We start from the raw sequence: 18,371 nt of genomic DNA on the forward strand, positions 1-18,371 counted from the left end.
GTAAAGATATTTGCTGTTTTGTTTATGCCCTTATGGTGACAGATGTAACCCAGTTGATTGTTAAATGTGTGCATAATAATAATAATAAGAGCACTCAGAGAGTGCAAACCTTCACCGAGACAACACCAATGTCCTTTCAACGGTTAGCCAGAGATGATTTTTAAAATGAGAATATCTGAAATAAACTCGAATGCTAAAAATTAAGAAAGAAAAAAACAGGAAAAATAGTCCAGAATCCTTGTTTGGTACCAGATCGATCCCAAAATCTAATCAGTTCGTGCCAGTCATGAGGCCAAACATCCCTGAAAATTTCATCTGAATCCATCCAGCGGTTCTTGAGATATCTTGTCCATGGATGAACAAACGCAACTGAAAACAATACCTCTGCCTTCACGAAGGCAGAGGTTAATAATCAATGACAACAACAACAGTTCAAAAAGAAGAAAAATAAATAGAGGAAGCAAACAGTAATATATAAAGAAGTTTCTTTTTATATCATAAGTGCTCCATCTCTCTCCAGTTTCAGTTTGTCAAACCATCACATAACATAGATCATTGCTACTATCTCCGAAAGGAGCACAGTGAAGTGGGGGGAGGGGGCAGGGAGAAGAAAAACCCCCCAGAAAGATAGAGATAGTGACAAACACACAAATCATCATCATCATCATCGTCATTGTCGTGGCCGTTATTAATTACAACACAGTAGAAGGAGAGACAGTCCAGGTCAGAAATAAGATAACAACAAAAACAAGGAATGTGGGGAGGGAGGGAGGGAGGGAAGTTAGGAAGGGGGAAGCTTTTTTGTTTTTAAGTCTTTATTATTATAATTATTATTATTATTATTAAAGCAGATACAAGAGAAGAAGAAATTTATAGCAAATACACACATTTGTGTGTGTGTGTAATATATATATCTATATATGCATGTATAAATATACATGTGTATATATGCATATATGTGTAGCTATACATATTTATACACATTCTCAAATATATATATATATATAGGCACACACACACTCATACTTTCTCATTCACTTTGAACTCTTTTTCTCTGCCAAGAAACAAAAAACTGAAAATAACAAAAACAACCAAGAAGAAAGATGGGAAGAGAGAGAAAAACAAATAAAAAATCTTTTTAAAGAATTAAATTAAAAAATAACAAAAGAAAAAGCAATAACAATAACAAAAAACACATATAAATATACACACGAACACACACACGCACTGCACACAAACACAAGACACACATAAACGCATTTAGTAAACACAAGCACTTTTCCGTGTTTGCACGCAAAGGAAAAAGTAAGAAGGAAGAAGGAGAAGGAAAGAGGTAGATAGATGGATAGAGCAATATATAGAGAGATAGATAGATAGATAGACAGACAGACAGAGCGATATAGAGAGAGACAGATAGATAGATAGACAGACAGAGCAATATGAAGACAGATAGATAGATAAAGAGATGGAGAGAGAGAGAAAGAGACAGACAGACAGGCAGATTTATAGATAGATAAATAAAGAGATGAGGGATAAACAGAGAGATATGTAGAGATAGATAGATACATAGAAAGGTAGATAAAGAGATAGATAGATAGAAAAATAAAAAATAGGTAGTGAGATAAATAGACAAAGAGAAACAGATAGAAATAGAGAGATAGAAAGGTAGATAAAGAGATAGACAGACAGATAGAAATAGATAGAAGTAAACAGGTTTTGAGAAGGAAAAAATTCAGGAAAATGCTCTCCAAACAACAAGAACGACAACACTAAACAATAAAACAGTTAAACAAAGGCGAAAGTTAGGGGGAGAGACGGTTAGACCTCTCCAGCTTCCTCGATGGGTTGCACGACGATACTGCCAGCTAGGACGTCGTAAGCAGCACGGTTATGGTCGAAGAAGAAAACCGTGAGACAAGCCGGGAAGAAGAAAGCTATGGTGAAGTTTTTCAAGACAGATCGCAGTAGTGCACTGAAAGAGAAAGAAGAGGTAGAGACAGAGAGAAAGAGAGAGAGTGGGAGGGGGGGGGAAATTAGAAAATAAAATAAACATATAAGGAAAAAAACAGACATCAACAGTATTGGCTGGCATGGCAGTGTGGTAAGTAGCTTGCTTCCCAACCACATGATTTCAGGTTCAGTCCCACTGCATGGTGCCTTGGGCACGTGTCTTCTACTATAGCTTCAGGCCGACTAAAGTCTTGTCAGTGGATTTGGCAGACGGAAACTGGAAGAAGCCCATCCTATCTGTATATATATAGGCGAAGGAGTGGCTGTGTGGTAAGTAGCTTGCTTACAAACCACATGGTTCTGGGTTCAGTCCCACTGCGTGGCACCTTGGGCAAGTGTATTCTACTATTAAGTTGATGTAATTGACTTAATCCCTTCCCCCAAATTTCAGGCCTTGTGCTTCCAGTAGAAAGGATTATTATTATTATGATTAATGCAAGGCAGCAAGCTAGCACAATGGTTATGGCACAGGACAAAATGCTTAGTGGCTTTTCTTCTGGCTTTATGTCCTGAGTTCAAATCCCATCGAGGGTGACTCTGCCTTTCATTGTTTTACAGTTGAGGAAATAAGTACCAGCTGTGTGCTGGGAGTTGATGTAATCAAATAGTCTTCTCTCCTCCTCTATCCTCAAGCTGGCTCCATTATTAAGGAGCTGCTTTCACTACCATGAAACTGGCTCCACAAACCTGGAGCTGCTATCCCATTATCCTAGACCCAACTTCACTATCCTGGAACTGTTTCCCCCTGTCTCCACCATCCTATAACTTCCCCCACTAATGTGGAGGTGCCCTCCACCATCCACTACCCCAGAGCAGGCTCCACGGTACTGAAGCTTCTTCCACTACCCTGGATTTGGCTCTACTGCCCTTTGAAACAATGTAAGTGGCCACACATGGAACTCCTACCTGTTGAGTCCGATATCTTGAGCCGGGGTCACGCGTATTCGTCCATTACCAAGGTCAGAGATTTCTGTACACGACACAACTTTCATACCTAAAAGTCTTTTGCCTGGAGTGGAACCACCAACAACACCGATTCCTCGTTGTAAACACATTGTCTGCAAATGGAAAATAAAAGACCATTTTCAAAATAAGATCATCTATATATATATGTGTATATATATATATAGATAGATAGATAGATAGATATATGATGTATACACACACGTATATGTACACACATCTATTACATATACACCTATATATATATATATATATATATATATATATATATATATATATATATATACACACACACACACACCTACATATATATAAATATATGTAAATATATATATTACATATACTTGAGTTAGTGAGTTTGATTCCTGGATCAGGCTGTGTTATGTTCTTGAGCAAGACACTTTATTTCACGTTGCTCCAGTTCGTTCAGCTGTAAAAATGAGTTGTGACATCACTGTTGCCAAGCTGTATCGGCCCCTTTGCCTCTCCTTAAAGGCACCGACAAGATCTAGGCCGACTAGATACCACAGCGGAAAACAGCTGCCCAAGACATCATTCCATGGGATTGAATCTGGAACCATATGGTTGGAAAACAAACTTCCTTACCCACAAAGCCAGGCCTGAACTGTACACTGCCAACAGCAGTTTTTATTGGCAGAGTAATGAATATACAATGCTACAGAGACCTGACCAGCTGTCGCTCGTTCATTTTCTTTCTCTCTCTTCCTTCTCCCTTCCTCTCTCTCTCAGCCTCTCCACTACCTATACCATCTGATAATAATTCAAACGATCATCTACACCATCCTGCTTTGGTGTCATGTCGTGACGCTATGGTTTTGGTTGCCATTAATGGCTGCAGTCACAATGAAACCAGCAGCGACTAATAACAGTAACAAATATAATATAAACCGTTATCATCATCATCGTTTAATGTCCGTTTTCTGCCAACAAGCAGAAGCACTGCACCGAACACCGATGTCATTTTTGGGCAGGGTTTCTGTGGCCGGATGTCCTTCCGAATGCCAACCACTTCAGAAAGGATACTGCTAGATTTTTATGTGGTACCAGCACCAGTAGGGGTCACCGAGTAACTTGCAAGACAAAACCCTCTCAGTTTGGGAGGAGCATGTAATTTTAACCCTTAGCTAGCCACCTACACTTTTCTCTGCAAAATAGGGGTAGTTTATCCTGTTCAGGCTATATTATTAGCATTATTCTGCGATTGAGAATTTAAAATCACTTCTTTAATTTTCATAATCATATTTCTGTTGAAATGTGTTGCTTTTGTGTCAGTTTATTTTGAAGATAATGAAGCGTTTATTAAAATAACTTTGTCACTATGAAACTACTGTTTAAGAACATTAATTAACATGAAGTTTTGATGGAAGATTTTGATTTAAATCACTTTTAAAACAGGAATTTTATATCAGAGAACTAGGGCTGGTTTCAGGCAGGTTTGTATGAAACGGGCTGAGGGAGACAGCTTTATGCCAGGTGATGAGAGGTTGACTTTTAGGACACTGTTTTTCTGTAGAATTGTTTCTCCTGCCACTGACCTGTTACTACAGAGGAGGAGAAAACTCATACAGTGACATGATGCACCTACAGTGTACTAAAGGTTAAAATATGACAGAGGGAGAGTAAAGGAAATACTGTCTTGCACATGCCCCCCCCCCACACAGCGAAGTGGTTCTCTTTTAAAAAAAAAACAAAAGAAACAGAGCATAATTATATACCAACAGTACAGTGCTTAGGTGTCCAGCACTGCTAAAAGAGTGACTAAAAGACAATGAATTGAGACAAAGTGGACATACCTCGACAATTGTTATAGAGATTCTGTTTAGTAATTCAAACAAGATCATTTCAGATGTAAAATGAAACATTTTGCTGATATCAAAGTCATCCATTGCCACATACCAGTTATATTCCAGGTCATATTTATCTAAGTCTCTGTTAAGAAATAGGATAAAAAGGGAATAATATAAGCATACATACATACATACATATGTGTATATATATATATATATATATATATATATATATATATATATATATTTATATATATATATGTATATATATATGTATATATATGTATGTACATATAGATATATATATGTATGTGTGTATATATATATATATATATATATATATATATGTACATATATGTATATATATATATATGTATGTATATATATATATTCATTACGTTATGTGTATATATATATATATATATATATATATATATATATTCATTACATTGCTCATGTGTGTATGTATCATAGAATTGGTGGTTTTTGAAGCTTTCGCTTTGATTTTTATCAATTTATTTATAAATGTATAATTATTTAGTATAACGAAGATAGCTTACTTAAGATTTATAGTTAAATATTTATCTACGAACCTAATGACACATCCCACAATCAACACAAATATCTTCACTTGAAATTTATTGCTTGAGGGAAAATACGGTTTTATTTTCATACTGAATCCCTTGGACATCGAGCCCCGTACACAACTGATACTTAATTTATCGACCTCGGAAGGACGAAAGGCAAAGTCGACCTTGGAAGGACGAAAGGCAAAGTCGACCTTGGCAGAATTTGAACTCAGAATGTAAAGACGAACTAAATGCCATTGAGCAATTTACCTGGCGGGTTAACGATTCTGCCAGCTCACCGCCATAATAATAATAATAACGATAATAATAATAATAACAATACTAATAATGATAATAATAACGAAGGTACTTACATGTAGCCCATTTGTTTCATGACCATTACGGACACTATTAGTTTGATGTAAAACAAAAGTACGAAATCAACCAGTTCTGCTAATATCCGTTTCCACAGAGATGGAATGATGTATTCAGTAGCTGGTGAAGATAAAAGAGAACGACAGAGTAAGTTATAAGAGAGAGAGAGAGATAGCAACATGAAGTGTTCCAACATTTCTAACAAAAGCCTTATTTGTTTCCCTCTGTTTGCCAATAAACTCTGTTGATTTATTCTTATTGCGCCCCTTTTCTTTCCCTGAATTTTCTTTTCAGATCGTAACGGTAAATTACGGACACCCTGTACATCTTGGTGAGTTTATGACAAAAATAACTCCAATCCTGGACAGCACAATCATTCCCCTCACCTCATCCTGCAATGGCCAGGTGTGGCTGTGTGGTAAGAAGCTTGCTTCCCAACCACATACTCCAGACTGATGATGAGCAACGACCCAGAAACTAGTCTCTGGAGGCTGGCTTTGCTGGGTGGAGGTGCTTATCTCCCCATTTGTAAACATAAGGATACAAGAAATGTGTCAAGGCTGACAGGAAGCGGTGCTTCCTAGGGCTAAATAGCAGTAGCATTCTTCCCTTTCATGGGACTGTCACATTTAAGTTGACAACCACCACTTTATCGTGTTACTACTGTATAAAGCTCTCTGAGTGATTTAGAAATGTATTATTTCTATGGGGACAATCTAATTGACTGGCCCCCTCCCCTAAAATTTCAGGCCTTGTGCTTAGAGGAGAAAAGACTAAAACCTGGTGCAGCTCCCCAGCTCTAGTCAGAACGTCCAACCCATGCCAGCATGGACAACAGATGTTGAATAATGATGATGATGATGATGATGATACACATATACACGCACCCATGCATACACTGTGGGGTTTTCTTTGTTGGCTGATGACTAGAGATCATGATTTAGCCACCATATGTGTGTGTGTGTGTCTATCATTGCATCCTTGCTGTTTCCCCACCCCACCACCATTCCTTACCCCCTCCCTTCCTTCTCCAAACTACTTTGCTGTCATCTTTGTATTATTGATAAACGGTAAGTCAACAATAGAACAGGAGAAAAGATGAAACTCTCAAAAGAGGCTTCATTCTGGCCATTTTCCCAGGCCAATTCTTTAGAAATTCTTTTCAATTTTCCTGTCTGTCTGTCTGTCTTTCTCTTTTTTCATTCATATCTTTTTCTTTCTTTCATTCTATTTTCACTTACATCTTTCTTTCACTCTCTTTCTTTTTACAAGTCATGTATTTGTGTGTATATCTATACATAGATATATATATATATATACACACACATGCATCTACTCACAAGGCCTTGGTTGGCCTGGGGCTATAGTATGTGACACTTGGCGAAGGTGCCAGCAGTGGGACTGTACTTGGAGCCATGTGGACGGGATGCAAACTTGTTGCCATACAGCCAGGCCTAGTGTGTGTGTGTGTGTGTGTAGTATGTATGTGAATATATATATATATATATGTCAGCATGAAACATTGGGTGCTAAATGATGATATATATATATATATATATATATATATATATATATATATATATACACATATATATATATACGCATACACGTATTGACAGCTGGTGAAGGACAGAGTTTCTCATGAATGCATGTCAATATGTATATGTAAATGATATTTATATGTGTATGCATATATGTATATGTGTGTGTGTGTGTGTGTGTGTATGATCCGGGGTACGTTTGTGTGTGACAGCTGGTATAGAACATGTAGACACTTTCTTTAATAAATATAACACAGACATAACTGAATTGTTGTGAAGAAGTTTGTTCACTGGGGAAGGACGAGAGAAGAGGAGATACAAACAAAGAATACCATGAAAGCATAACTCTTAAATGTAACAGAAAGGAGTGGGTGGGTGGGTTGGTGTAATCAGTTGGCACAATTATCATGAATATAAGAGGTGAGGGTTCAATTCCCATGTGTACTAATACCCGCTTTTTTTCCCCATCGAGGGCTTATATGCCCTGATATTAGACTATTTTCTGGCCTGTTTCTGCTTTAATGCAAATTGGTATAATGTTAAAGAAAGCGGGGCCAATTGAGGGGACATAATTGTGCTGTATTGTTGTTATGTGATGTGAGTATGATTTATGTCGTGGGCGGATAGCAAGGGTTCCAAGTCTAGGGTGTATCTTAAAGGCAATGCCAACATCATTTGGGCAATGCTGATGATTTAGCGCTCATGGCAGTGTTGGGGAGAATAAAGCTTGAGCTTTTCTAGTTGACCCCAATGGTCAAGGCCTGTCATGCCATCCATCTTTTTTGTAATTGACCATTGAGGTGCTTCAACTTTCATGATACTTTGCTTCATGTGGGGAGACCACAGTGGACAACAGTATTCAAGGTGGGGTCGGACAAAAGTAGAGAAGAGAAGGATAATGGTGTGGATGTCTCTCGACTGGAAAGTTCTATCTTTGTATCCAAGTTTGTATCCCGACGAAATGGCTCCAAGTACAGTCCCACTGCTGGCACCTTCGCCAAGTGTCACATACTATAGCCCCAGGCCGACCAAGGCCTTGTGAGTAGATTTGGTAGACAGAAACTGAAAGAAGCTCTTCATGTGTTTGTAACCCTTTAACCTAGCTGTTCAGCAAAGAGAGACCAATAGAATAAGAACCAAGTTTATAAAAGTAAGAACTGGGGTCAAAGACATTCCGTAGGCCATGTCAACTTTGCTGTTTATATAACCGTAGATAAAGTAGTCAATACCTGAAAGTAGAACCGATGGCTATGGCTGGAGTGCTTTGGTCATAGTTCTGCTTGATCATGGCTAACCTTGTGTTAAATTACATCAACAAGACGACAAAATCAGAGCCAGGATTAACACCACCACTATCACCACAAACAACAACAAAACTGTATGTACCTTTATGAGGTGCCCTGATGTGCTGGAGATAACCAAAATGTTACCCGGATTGCACTGTGTCATCCTGTACAGTCCCAGAATATAGTTGAGGATACTTTGCAATTATTGCGGTGTCATTTCCGAAAGAATTTCGAGTAAATATATTATGTAGTAAAGATTGTTTGCCAACATAACATGGCAGTCCTGGTTTAGGACGAATGTTGCTGTAATTTAGCCCCAGGAGACATCATCTCTAGCTGGCTATACGACACCGTGTCTCCTGGCTACACAAGTACTGTTGCTGAATATTTCTCGTTGTGAGATTTAAAAATTTTCGTTTCGGTGTCTCATGAAAGCCATGGCATTTTTTACACTTCCTCCATTTATTCGAAAATTTACGCTGCATTTCTCCATATTTTCTAAGTATTTAATTAAAAACAATATTAATTAAAAGATGTAAATGAATTAGAAGAAATTACGGAGTTGCTTTGTTTATAACTACAGCAGTGTCATCTCTACAATTAACGAAATTTCGTTTTTCGTTCCGTTATCAAGTAAACCAACACTTTTTTATAAATTACTTATTTGTTCGAAATTACGCCGTAATTCCCCACATCCACTTATACACACACACCCACACACATATACATATACATATATATACACACACACAGCTATAATTCCTAAACAAGAATACTATTGGCAGTGACTTCAAAATTTCGGGCAGTTAGACCATTATCGAACTGTACTCTACAAAAATTATTTTTAAACCTGAACACACACACACACAAATATATATATATATATAAGATAGGGTTGGTCACGTTCGGAATGTCTTCGATTATAGCTATGTTTAAGCAGCGTTGACTCGGGATTAACTCGTCACAACACTGCCATACTGTCACAGAAGATGATATCACATCCACATCATAACCACTCACCTTTCCCCCGCAATTATGAGGGGAAACTCGTTAGACCTGCTAAAAACTGCAATTAAATATCCTTGAAATCACACCTCATCGTCTTAAACAAGGAAAAAAAAATTGGATAATCTACAGTTTTGGATAACTTGAAAAAACAAAAAAAAAACGAGTATATAATTGTACGGTGTGATGTCCCCACCAAATTTTGTTTCCTTATATTTTACAGTTTGTTTTCAAGGAAGTATTTTACGATTATGCCAGTAAAGAATAAATGGTAAACTAATAAATAAATACATTCATAAAACAGTACTTTGTTTTGGCAGATTTCCGGATCCACTCCATCCGAAAACGTATGTCTTCTTTTTTACTTGCTTTAGTCATTGGATCGCAGCCATGCTGAGGTAATGCCTTGAAAAATTTCAGTAAAAAAAAAAAAAAAAAGATCCCCAGTGTTTACTCAATCGGTCTCTTTTGCCTAACAGCTAAGTCACGGGGAGGTAAACAAACCAACATAGGTTGCCAAGTGATGGTAGTGGAGGACAAACACACGTATGTATGTATGACGGGCTTCCATTTTTTGTTTACCAAATTCACGTACAAAGCATTAGTCGACCCAGGATCTATAGTAGAAGAGATTTACCCAAAGTGTCGAATAGGCAAAATTTTGTTAAAAAAAACAGAAATATGCGTTTTAAAGAGAGTTTTTCGGAAATGTAGACACGAAAGCGAGTGTCTGGAGAAGGATGACCAGAAACCCCGTCTAAAAGAAATTAAATTGGAAAACATCAACATATTTGTAATCTACACCCTGGAAAACGTATATCTGCAAAAATTTCATTAACAAAAATATACGTTTTAAAGAATGTCATAATAAAACGGAAGTCAGTGTGGGAGGGACAGCAAACTGCAGCTGTGACAAAAGACGGGTTGGCTACGGCTGGAACGGCTTTGATGATAAGTTTCCTCGATGAAGGCTGACTTCGGGTTAAACATTCACCAACGACGCAAATATTGACCCTTGCTCCGCCGTCAGCATCGCACTTGTCACCACTCCCACCGAACACGTAATTACCAACAAACACTTACCACCCACACACACATCAACGTAATGTTTCATGGATGGACACCTCCCCCCACATATTCCTGCCACGACCACCGAATACCAAAAAAAACACACGAAAGCTTGTAGCACTGGTCGTTCGATTCGCTAAAAACAACAGCCAAAATCCTTCAACGCACAAAAAAGAGTGGGGGAAGAACATCTCTTGAATTATGTTGAGTTTGGGATAAATAATGTTTATAATAATAATAATAATAATAATAAAAGCCAGCATATTGGGGGATTAGACTTAGCCCAGTGTTCAACGGCTACTTTATTTTATCGATCCCGGAAGTATGAAGAATAATTATAATAAATGGGGTAGTCATCTCTGGAATGTATTTGATCAGACATAAGCCTTCCGGATATAGAAATTGGGCGGAGTTTTGGAATAGCGATCATTATCATTATGGGAAAAGAAAAGGGTCAGTTTTAGGTATTTTTTCTCCTCACCCCTTCACATTTCAGCATTCCTGTGTTTCGTAAAACGGAAACCCACGATTGTGAAGCATTTGTTTTTCTTCGAAAATGTCAATTAAAAGAAAAAAGATAAAAAAAGGATTGCCCCGCCTACATCAACCCCGCACCGTTTTTCTTTCAACGGGGTTAGTGATACAGGTTTCAAAACTCAGCCACGGATTCACCCGGGGTTTAAAAAAAACAACAACAAATGTTACAATGCGTGGCAGTGTGGTAAGAAGCTTGCTTCCCAGCTACATAATTCCGGGTTCAGTCCCACTGCGCGACACCTCGGGCAAGTGTCTTCTACTATAGCCACGGGCAGACCAAAGCCTTGCGAGTAGATTTGGTAGACGGAAACTGAAAGAAGCCCGTCGTATACATACATACATATATATATATATATATATATATATATATATATATATATATATATATATATATATGTGTGTGTGTGTCTTGACAACCGGTGTTGGTGTGTTTACGTCCTGGTAATCTAGCGGTTCGGCAAAACTGACCGATAGACTATGTAGGCTAAAAGTGAATGAGTCCGTCGATTTCTTCCACTGAATAAAAAAACGCTTAAAGGCGGTGCTCCAGCATGGCCGCAGTCAAATGCCTGAAACAAGTAAGAGAAGTAAAAGGAAAACCATAATAAACAAGCGAGCGCTTACCTCGCAAAGGTTGCTCAGCTGGTCGCGCTGCCGCTGGTAGTGGGGTTTGGTGGGGTCCACCATGGCCAGCATTTCTCACGTTCATCCCTCTGGCCGCGGCACCACCACCGGCGGCGGCAGCAGCAGCTCCTTGCATGTTGTTATTATTGTTGCTGGCTCCGCCGCCCGAGGCGGCAGGGTTGGTGTTGGCCAGAGGGTAAGCAGGGGAGGAGGAGGGAGTAGCAGAGGCAGAAGAAGCGGAATTCGTCCGGGTCGGGAACCCAGGGTAGTTATTAGCTGCATAGTAGGGAAACGTGGCCATTGCATAATAGGGTAGCATCATGCTGAATGCACACATACTGTTCCATTGATGGTACTGCCACAACCATGTCCGGACCACTTGTGCGTATTCACGAGCGTTCATTGTGGTCGGCACCGAAGCCGCGGGGTTGTTGCTGTCGGTACTATTACTACTATAAGTCTTCAAACTGGTGTTGTTGTTGTTGTTGGTTGTGCTGGCGGTGGTGGTGGTGGAGGCGGTAGTAGTAGTAGACGTGATACAAAGACGTGAAGACGATGGTGATGATGATGATGACGACGATGATGGTGGTGGTGGTGGTTGTTGTGATGGTGAAGCTACTTCTGCCGTTGTTCCCGTATTGTTACCGGAAACATTCACAGAACTACTGCTGTAAGCATTAAAACCAACTGTACCGCTACTATTATTAACACTAGTAGTAGTAGTAGTAGTAGTAGTAGTGTTGGTATTACTGTTAACAACATTTTCGTCATCGCCGCCGCCGCCGCCGCCATGGACAGCTCGTCTTCTCAAAGTGTTATTGATTTCTCCAACGCTATCGCCACCAATATCTTCATCATCATTATCCCCACCACCGCCACCACCACCAGTTGATAACGTATGCCTTGCTGTTGTCGGTTTCGAATTGTTTTTTTCCTCCGGAGATTGGTTCGAATCTTCTTCTTCCACAGAACCATGAAGATAATTGTTGTTGTTGTTGTTGTGGGTGGTCGCTTCCGCTGCCGTTGCGTCAGTGTTTCCGTTGTAGTCCGAATTCGAAGGAGGAACCATTACAGGTGCTGGCTGTTCTTCTGAATCGACCTTTTCGGGTCTCTGACGTTTGTCAGCGGACCCAAGACAATCGTCAGCTGCCATGTTTGGTCACGCTCTTACTTCGAAACCACGCGAGACTACAAAAAAAAAAAAACGAGACCCACACGCGCACGCGCACTCTCAACGAGATTTCAACAGAATTATTGGGATTGGTGGAATCAGTTGCGCGTCGGACAAAAATATTCAACGGCAATTTTTTTTTCTTTTTTTTTTTTTACTTACTACTTACGTTCCGAGTTCAAATTCTGCTTTAGCACGCTGAACAAAATATCTAGTGGCATTTCTTCCGTTCTCAGTTCGAATTCCACCGAGATCAGCCGTGACTTTTATTTTTTTCGAGGTCGAAAAATAAGTCCTAGTTGAACACAAGGACTAATTTAAACCGACTAACTCCCTACTTTAAAATTGCTGGCCTTGTGCCAACATTTAAAACCATATTATGCTAACAGAGGCGATGAGCTGGCAGAATTATTTGTACGCGGAACGAAATCCTAAGCGGCGTTTCTTCCGGCTCCACGTTCTAAGTTCAAATTCCGCCAAGGTCGACTTTGCCTTTCATCCTTTCGAGGGCGGAGGGTGTCGATGAAATAAGTAGCAATCGAATACTGAGATCAATGTAATCGATTAGCCCCCATCCCCAAAATTTCAGGACATATACCTATAAGAGAAAGGATTATTTTCCTCTTTTAGCACACGATACTTTAATGTTTATTTTTCTTGACAAATTTTGTCTTTTCATCAACAGGAAACGTGTTTGCTCTTTGACAGCTGTAAACCATCCTTTTTTTTTTGCATCTCCTCAAAGCATTTTGACTTCGTCTTCTTACAAGAGTTATTTCTCTTCCTTCGTAGTGCAAACTTTAAACTTTTAGATATTTTATCATCAACTGTTTACATATCTATCTATCTATCTATCTATCTATCTATCTATCTATCTATCTATCTATCTGTCTGTCTGTCTGTCTGTCTGTCTGTCTGTCTGTCTGTCTGTCTATCTATCTATCTATCTGTCTGTCTGTCTGTCTGCCTGCCTATCTGTCTTTCCATACATACATAATACATACATACATTAACTGTTTATTTATCTATTTTGTCCTCGTCCCTTTCAAACCATACACGGTAACCCGGAACAATTTTTTTTCGGCAGTTTCGGCTTAAGAACCTACACGTCTCTCTGTCTCTCTGTCTTTCTTTCTTTCTTTCTTTCTAGGTATTTCAACCCAGGTATTTCCACCTCCCCACGCATACATACATACCATTCATATTTTTCTTGAAGATTATTCCGAAGAAAATGTACTTTCTGGTTGCTGCTCCTGATTTCAAAAGTGCTGATTTAATGCCTTGTTAGTGGAAATTGGAAGATTGCCAACTGCTTCGAAACACGTCGTGAGTGCATCCATCGACGCACAGAAAGATTTATACCACACGTACGCATGCGTGCGCACACACGCATGCACGCGCGCACACGCACATGCACGCTCGCGCGCATATAGGTGCTTATAGAAGTACACATACACGCGTGCACACAAACTCACACTAAACTACACGCACAAATGTATATATATGTACACACACACATGTTTGATATTATATAATAAAAATAAGAGATGTATGAAATAAGAATATACATGAAAATATAAAAAAGAAAAAAATCGATATGTGGAGGTGATACAGCGAATATATGAAAAACCTTATTAAAAATTAAGAATTAAAAGTTAGAAATTACATTGACAGCAGTGAGAAATCTTAATTTTTATATTTTAATAAGATATGTACCGTATAAAATCAGTGGATATGAGAGTTAAATATATTTATTCATCCACTTGACATCCTGAAGATTACGGCCGTTTCGCAGCCGTCTTCGGGTCGAAGTAATTTTAGTGTTGAATAAAATTGTGTTTAGATGTTTGTATTAATAATATGCCTGTTATATGTTTATTGTACAATACAATTGTATATTGACAAATCAATGCAAATAATGAAAACTAACACACGCGTACACACACACACACACACACACACACACACACACACACACACACACACACACACACACACACACACATTTATATATATTCATATATATTTATATATATGTATATACGTACATACATACATACATATCTCTCTCGCTCTCTCTCTTGTTCTCTCTCTCTCTCTCTCTCGTTCTCTCTCTCTCTCTCTCTCTCTCTCGTTCTCTTTCTCTCTCTCTCTCTCTCCCTCTCTCTCCCTCTCTCTCTCTCTCTCTCTCTCTCTCTCTCTCTCTCTCTCTTCACACACGTTGTTGTGAAACTCAGTTACGTGTTATAAACGTAGATATGTTTTTATTTATTTATTTAATCATTTATTTAACTCCATATTTATCTTTCAGCCAGGATTACGAAAGGATAAACACACTCGGAATCATTAATCTGCTTAAAAACAAACGCAGAAAATATAAATGTATTGTATAATATATTGTGTGTGTGTGTGTATATATGTGTGTGTGCGCACGTATGTGTCTGTATGTATGTATGTATGTGTGTATGTATGTATGCATGTGTGTGTGTGTGTGTCTCTTCTGTATTTAATCGTTTAAGTTTTTCCTCCGAGGAAGAATCTGGTTTCTAACAAAGTTACGAAAGCTCCATCATTGGAATGTAAATAACGAAATTAACGTCACATTTTAAATTTGAGGAAAGTCTCGCAGACTTTTACTGTTCCGCTTACAAATTGTATTTCTAATTTGAGAGTTAGTTGGTTGATTTCTTTTTCTGAAAACCCCCAGCTTATCCAGACTGACAGCTTAGGCATTTGCTTACAAAACCAAATGCTATGTATGTATGTATGTATGTATGTATGTATGTATGTATGTATGTATGTATGTATGCAACTGGACATATCTACAGTTTCGTGCCCCATGCCCAAATTTGTTTCTTAATAACGTTTCTTTTTAAATGAAATTTTATAGAGATGCTTTTTCGAAGATATGAAGGTGCGAAATAGCGTAGATCCTTCGTACGATAACTGGTGGGGATTTGGCGACGTTCTGTGTCTATTTTCTATTTGTCTGAGCCTATATATATATATATATATATATGTATGTATGTAATTTATAGAAAAATAAAAGACGAAGACAGGTGTATAAACAACAAGCAGGTGTATTAGTCTGACGCCGGGGAAGGTGAGAAAGGGATATAAAATACTAAACTTTCGTTCATATTTGCTATGAAACTGATTCTTCTGAGTAATTTTAAGTGGATTAAGACTGTTCGGTGAACTTTTTTTTATCCTTTATTATCGACTGAAAAAATGTTACTCTTATTTGACTGCAATGTATACCGTTTTTCGTTTTTTTCTCTTTGTTTTTAATGTAGGACGCGTTGGATTAATGTCGACCTAAATAAACTACGTTGAGAAAAAAAAAAAAAAAGGCGAAGAAGGAGCAGTAGAAGCAGAAGCAGCAGCAGCCATAACAGTAGCTGCCAACGTGTCGTATTGATCGAGATTGACTTTGAACCTAACAACAACAACAACTACTACTACTTCTACTACTACTTCTACTACTACTTCTACTACTACTACTACTACTACTACTACTACTACTACTACTACTACTACTACTACTACTACTACTACTGTTACTACTACTACTACTACTACTGCTACTACTACTACTACTACTACTACTACTACTACTTGTATTCAGCTTAGCAGTTGACAGTCGTTTGGTCAAATTTGGCAGAGTCGTGACGGCGTTTGTCATGTTCGTTCCGGTCGGTTCTCTCTGCATCTCGAGTTCGAATCCCGCCGAGATCAAAGTCACCTTTAGAGTAGCTAGAGTGTGTGCCGCCCGGAGCGGCCCTTCCATTTGCCTCCCCCGGACCCCAGAAAGAGCAGATATTGCTTACAGTAGACCCAAAAGTGCTGCCCCTTTAAAAGCGTCGCCCGGGGCGGACAGCCTCTACCGCCGCGCCCCTAGCTACGCTAGTGTCCCCGTCCATCTTTTTCTTTCTTTCTTTCTTTCTTTCTTTCTTTCTTTCTCTCTCTCTCTCTCTCTCTCTCTCTCTCTGTGTCTGTCTGTCTGTCTGTCTCTCTCTCTCTCGTTATCCAACTGTCACATCTTGGATGTTCCGATGGCTCAGTAGTGACAGGTACCGAAAGCCTGCAGCTGGTCGGCGTTTGCTCACGTCTACCCGGGTGTCTAAATCCGATTAGCGAAAGAACCGTACATCTTGACATTCACACACACACACACACACACACACACACACACACACACACACACACGCACGTACTCACATACACACGCAAATATATGTAGAAGTGAGTTAATGGATCTCCGTCGCTTCAAACGAAGACTGTTCCAACTGTTTGATGAACCGAACAGACTGCTCATTGCGTAACAGTATAAATACTTAAGTAGAATACCCTTAACACAAACGCATCTACCCATAACGTAGTCCTCAGATTCAGCATAACACTGGGTATGTAATGAAACAGACCCTTTCAATTACGGGTAGTAAATAAGGGGACAAAATACTTAGCAGTATTTTGTCTGCTTTTACGTTCTGAGTTGAAATTCCACCGAGGTCGTCTTTGTCGTTCATCCTTTCGGAGTTAATAAATTAAGTACCAGTTGCATTCTGGGGTCCATCTAATCGACCGGTCCCCTTCCCCCAAAATTTCGGGCCTTGTGCCTAGAATAGAAAAGAATTACGGGTAGTAAATTCTACCCGGTACTCTTTCACACCGTTTCCCTACCCAGTTTCTTTGTGACTATATCTATGTTGGATAGTTATGAAGCTTGCCCCACTTATCACATTGTAGGTTCGAACCTGGGACTTCTCACTCGTGCACATCCGTCGCACAGTTCGATGTGCTTTAAAACTTAAGAAAAAAAAAATAACGATCCAAGGGAGATTACTCTTCTTTAAAGTCATTACAATCATCATCATCATCATCTTCATCGTCGTCGTCGTAGTCGTCGTCATCATCACCATCATCATCATCATCATCATCATCCTGCAGAGAACGACAACTATCTTTTACAAGTATTCATTAGTGAAGTGGAAACGTTTCGGAACGTGCAAGGGAGATAACACGTATGTGACATTCGAGTAGGAATGTAGCAGTTATTTCCCTTCAAATTATGCACTTACGGAAACTCAAGCATAAAGACAATTGCGATGTTCTGTATCAGTAAAAACAGGTTGTTCTCTGAAATAAATCACTTATTAATGAATCTGCAACTTTTAGTTTGTTGATCTGACACCAGGGCGGCGCTTTTAATAGCGCTTAGCTGCCAAAATTTCGAGATATCATTGTGTCCGTTTATGATACTTAATTAAATTTTAGCCTTCCAGGGGGTCGTGCAAGCGACCAAGAGATGTTTTACATGTCGGTGCTAGCATCACTAAGCAGAAGCATAAACCATTCTCTATATTCGAAAATGTGGAAGAATTTGAAGAATTTAGATAGAAAAGCATCTTTAT

General features: G+C 38.9%; 1 protein-coding gene across 1 annotated transcript; it reads right to left on the reverse strand.

The window, feature by feature from the left end:
- Nucleotides 1-468: 468 nt before the first annotated feature.
- Nucleotides 469-12,955, reverse strand: LOC106868754 (protein FAM8A1). The gene is made up of 5 exons (XM_014914163.3): nt 11,787-12,955; nt 5,725-5,845; nt 4,788-4,923; nt 2,917-3,068; nt 469-1,972 (listed from the first exon to the last, which is right to left on the reverse strand). Exons 1-5 carry the CDS (start codon nt 12,937-12,939, stop codon nt 1,819-1,821), a joined length of 1,716 nt encoding a protein of 571 aa, XP_014769649.3. The 5' UTR covers nt 12,940-12,955; the 3' UTR covers nt 469-1,818.
- Nucleotides 12,956-18,371: the final 5,416 nt, after the last annotated feature.

Source organism: Octopus bimaculoides, chromosome 25 (genome assembly GCF_046866305.1).
Source record: "Octopus bimaculoides isolate indiv1 chromosome 25, ASM4686630v1, whole genome shotgun sequence".
Taxonomy (NCBI): Eukaryota; Metazoa; Mollusca; class Cephalopoda; order Octopoda; family Octopodidae; genus Octopus; species Octopus bimaculoides.

What these genes read in the sequence shown, in the direction of transcription:
- LOC106868754 (XM_014914163.3), bottom strand. Translation starts at nt 12,939, where the DNA reads ATGGCAGCTGACGATTGTCTTGGGTCCGCTGACAAACGTCAGAGACCC. An exon ending in ATGAAACAAATGGGCTACAT is followed by an intron (nt 4,924 to 5,724) that starts GTAAGTACCTTC and finishes ATTTCTTAACAG; the next exon opens with AGACTTAGATAAATATGACC. An exon ending in CAAGATATCGGACTCAACAG is followed by an intron (nt 1,973 to 2,916) that starts GTAGGAGTTCCA and finishes TTTCTCTTTCAG; the next exon opens with TGCACTACTGCGATCTGTCT.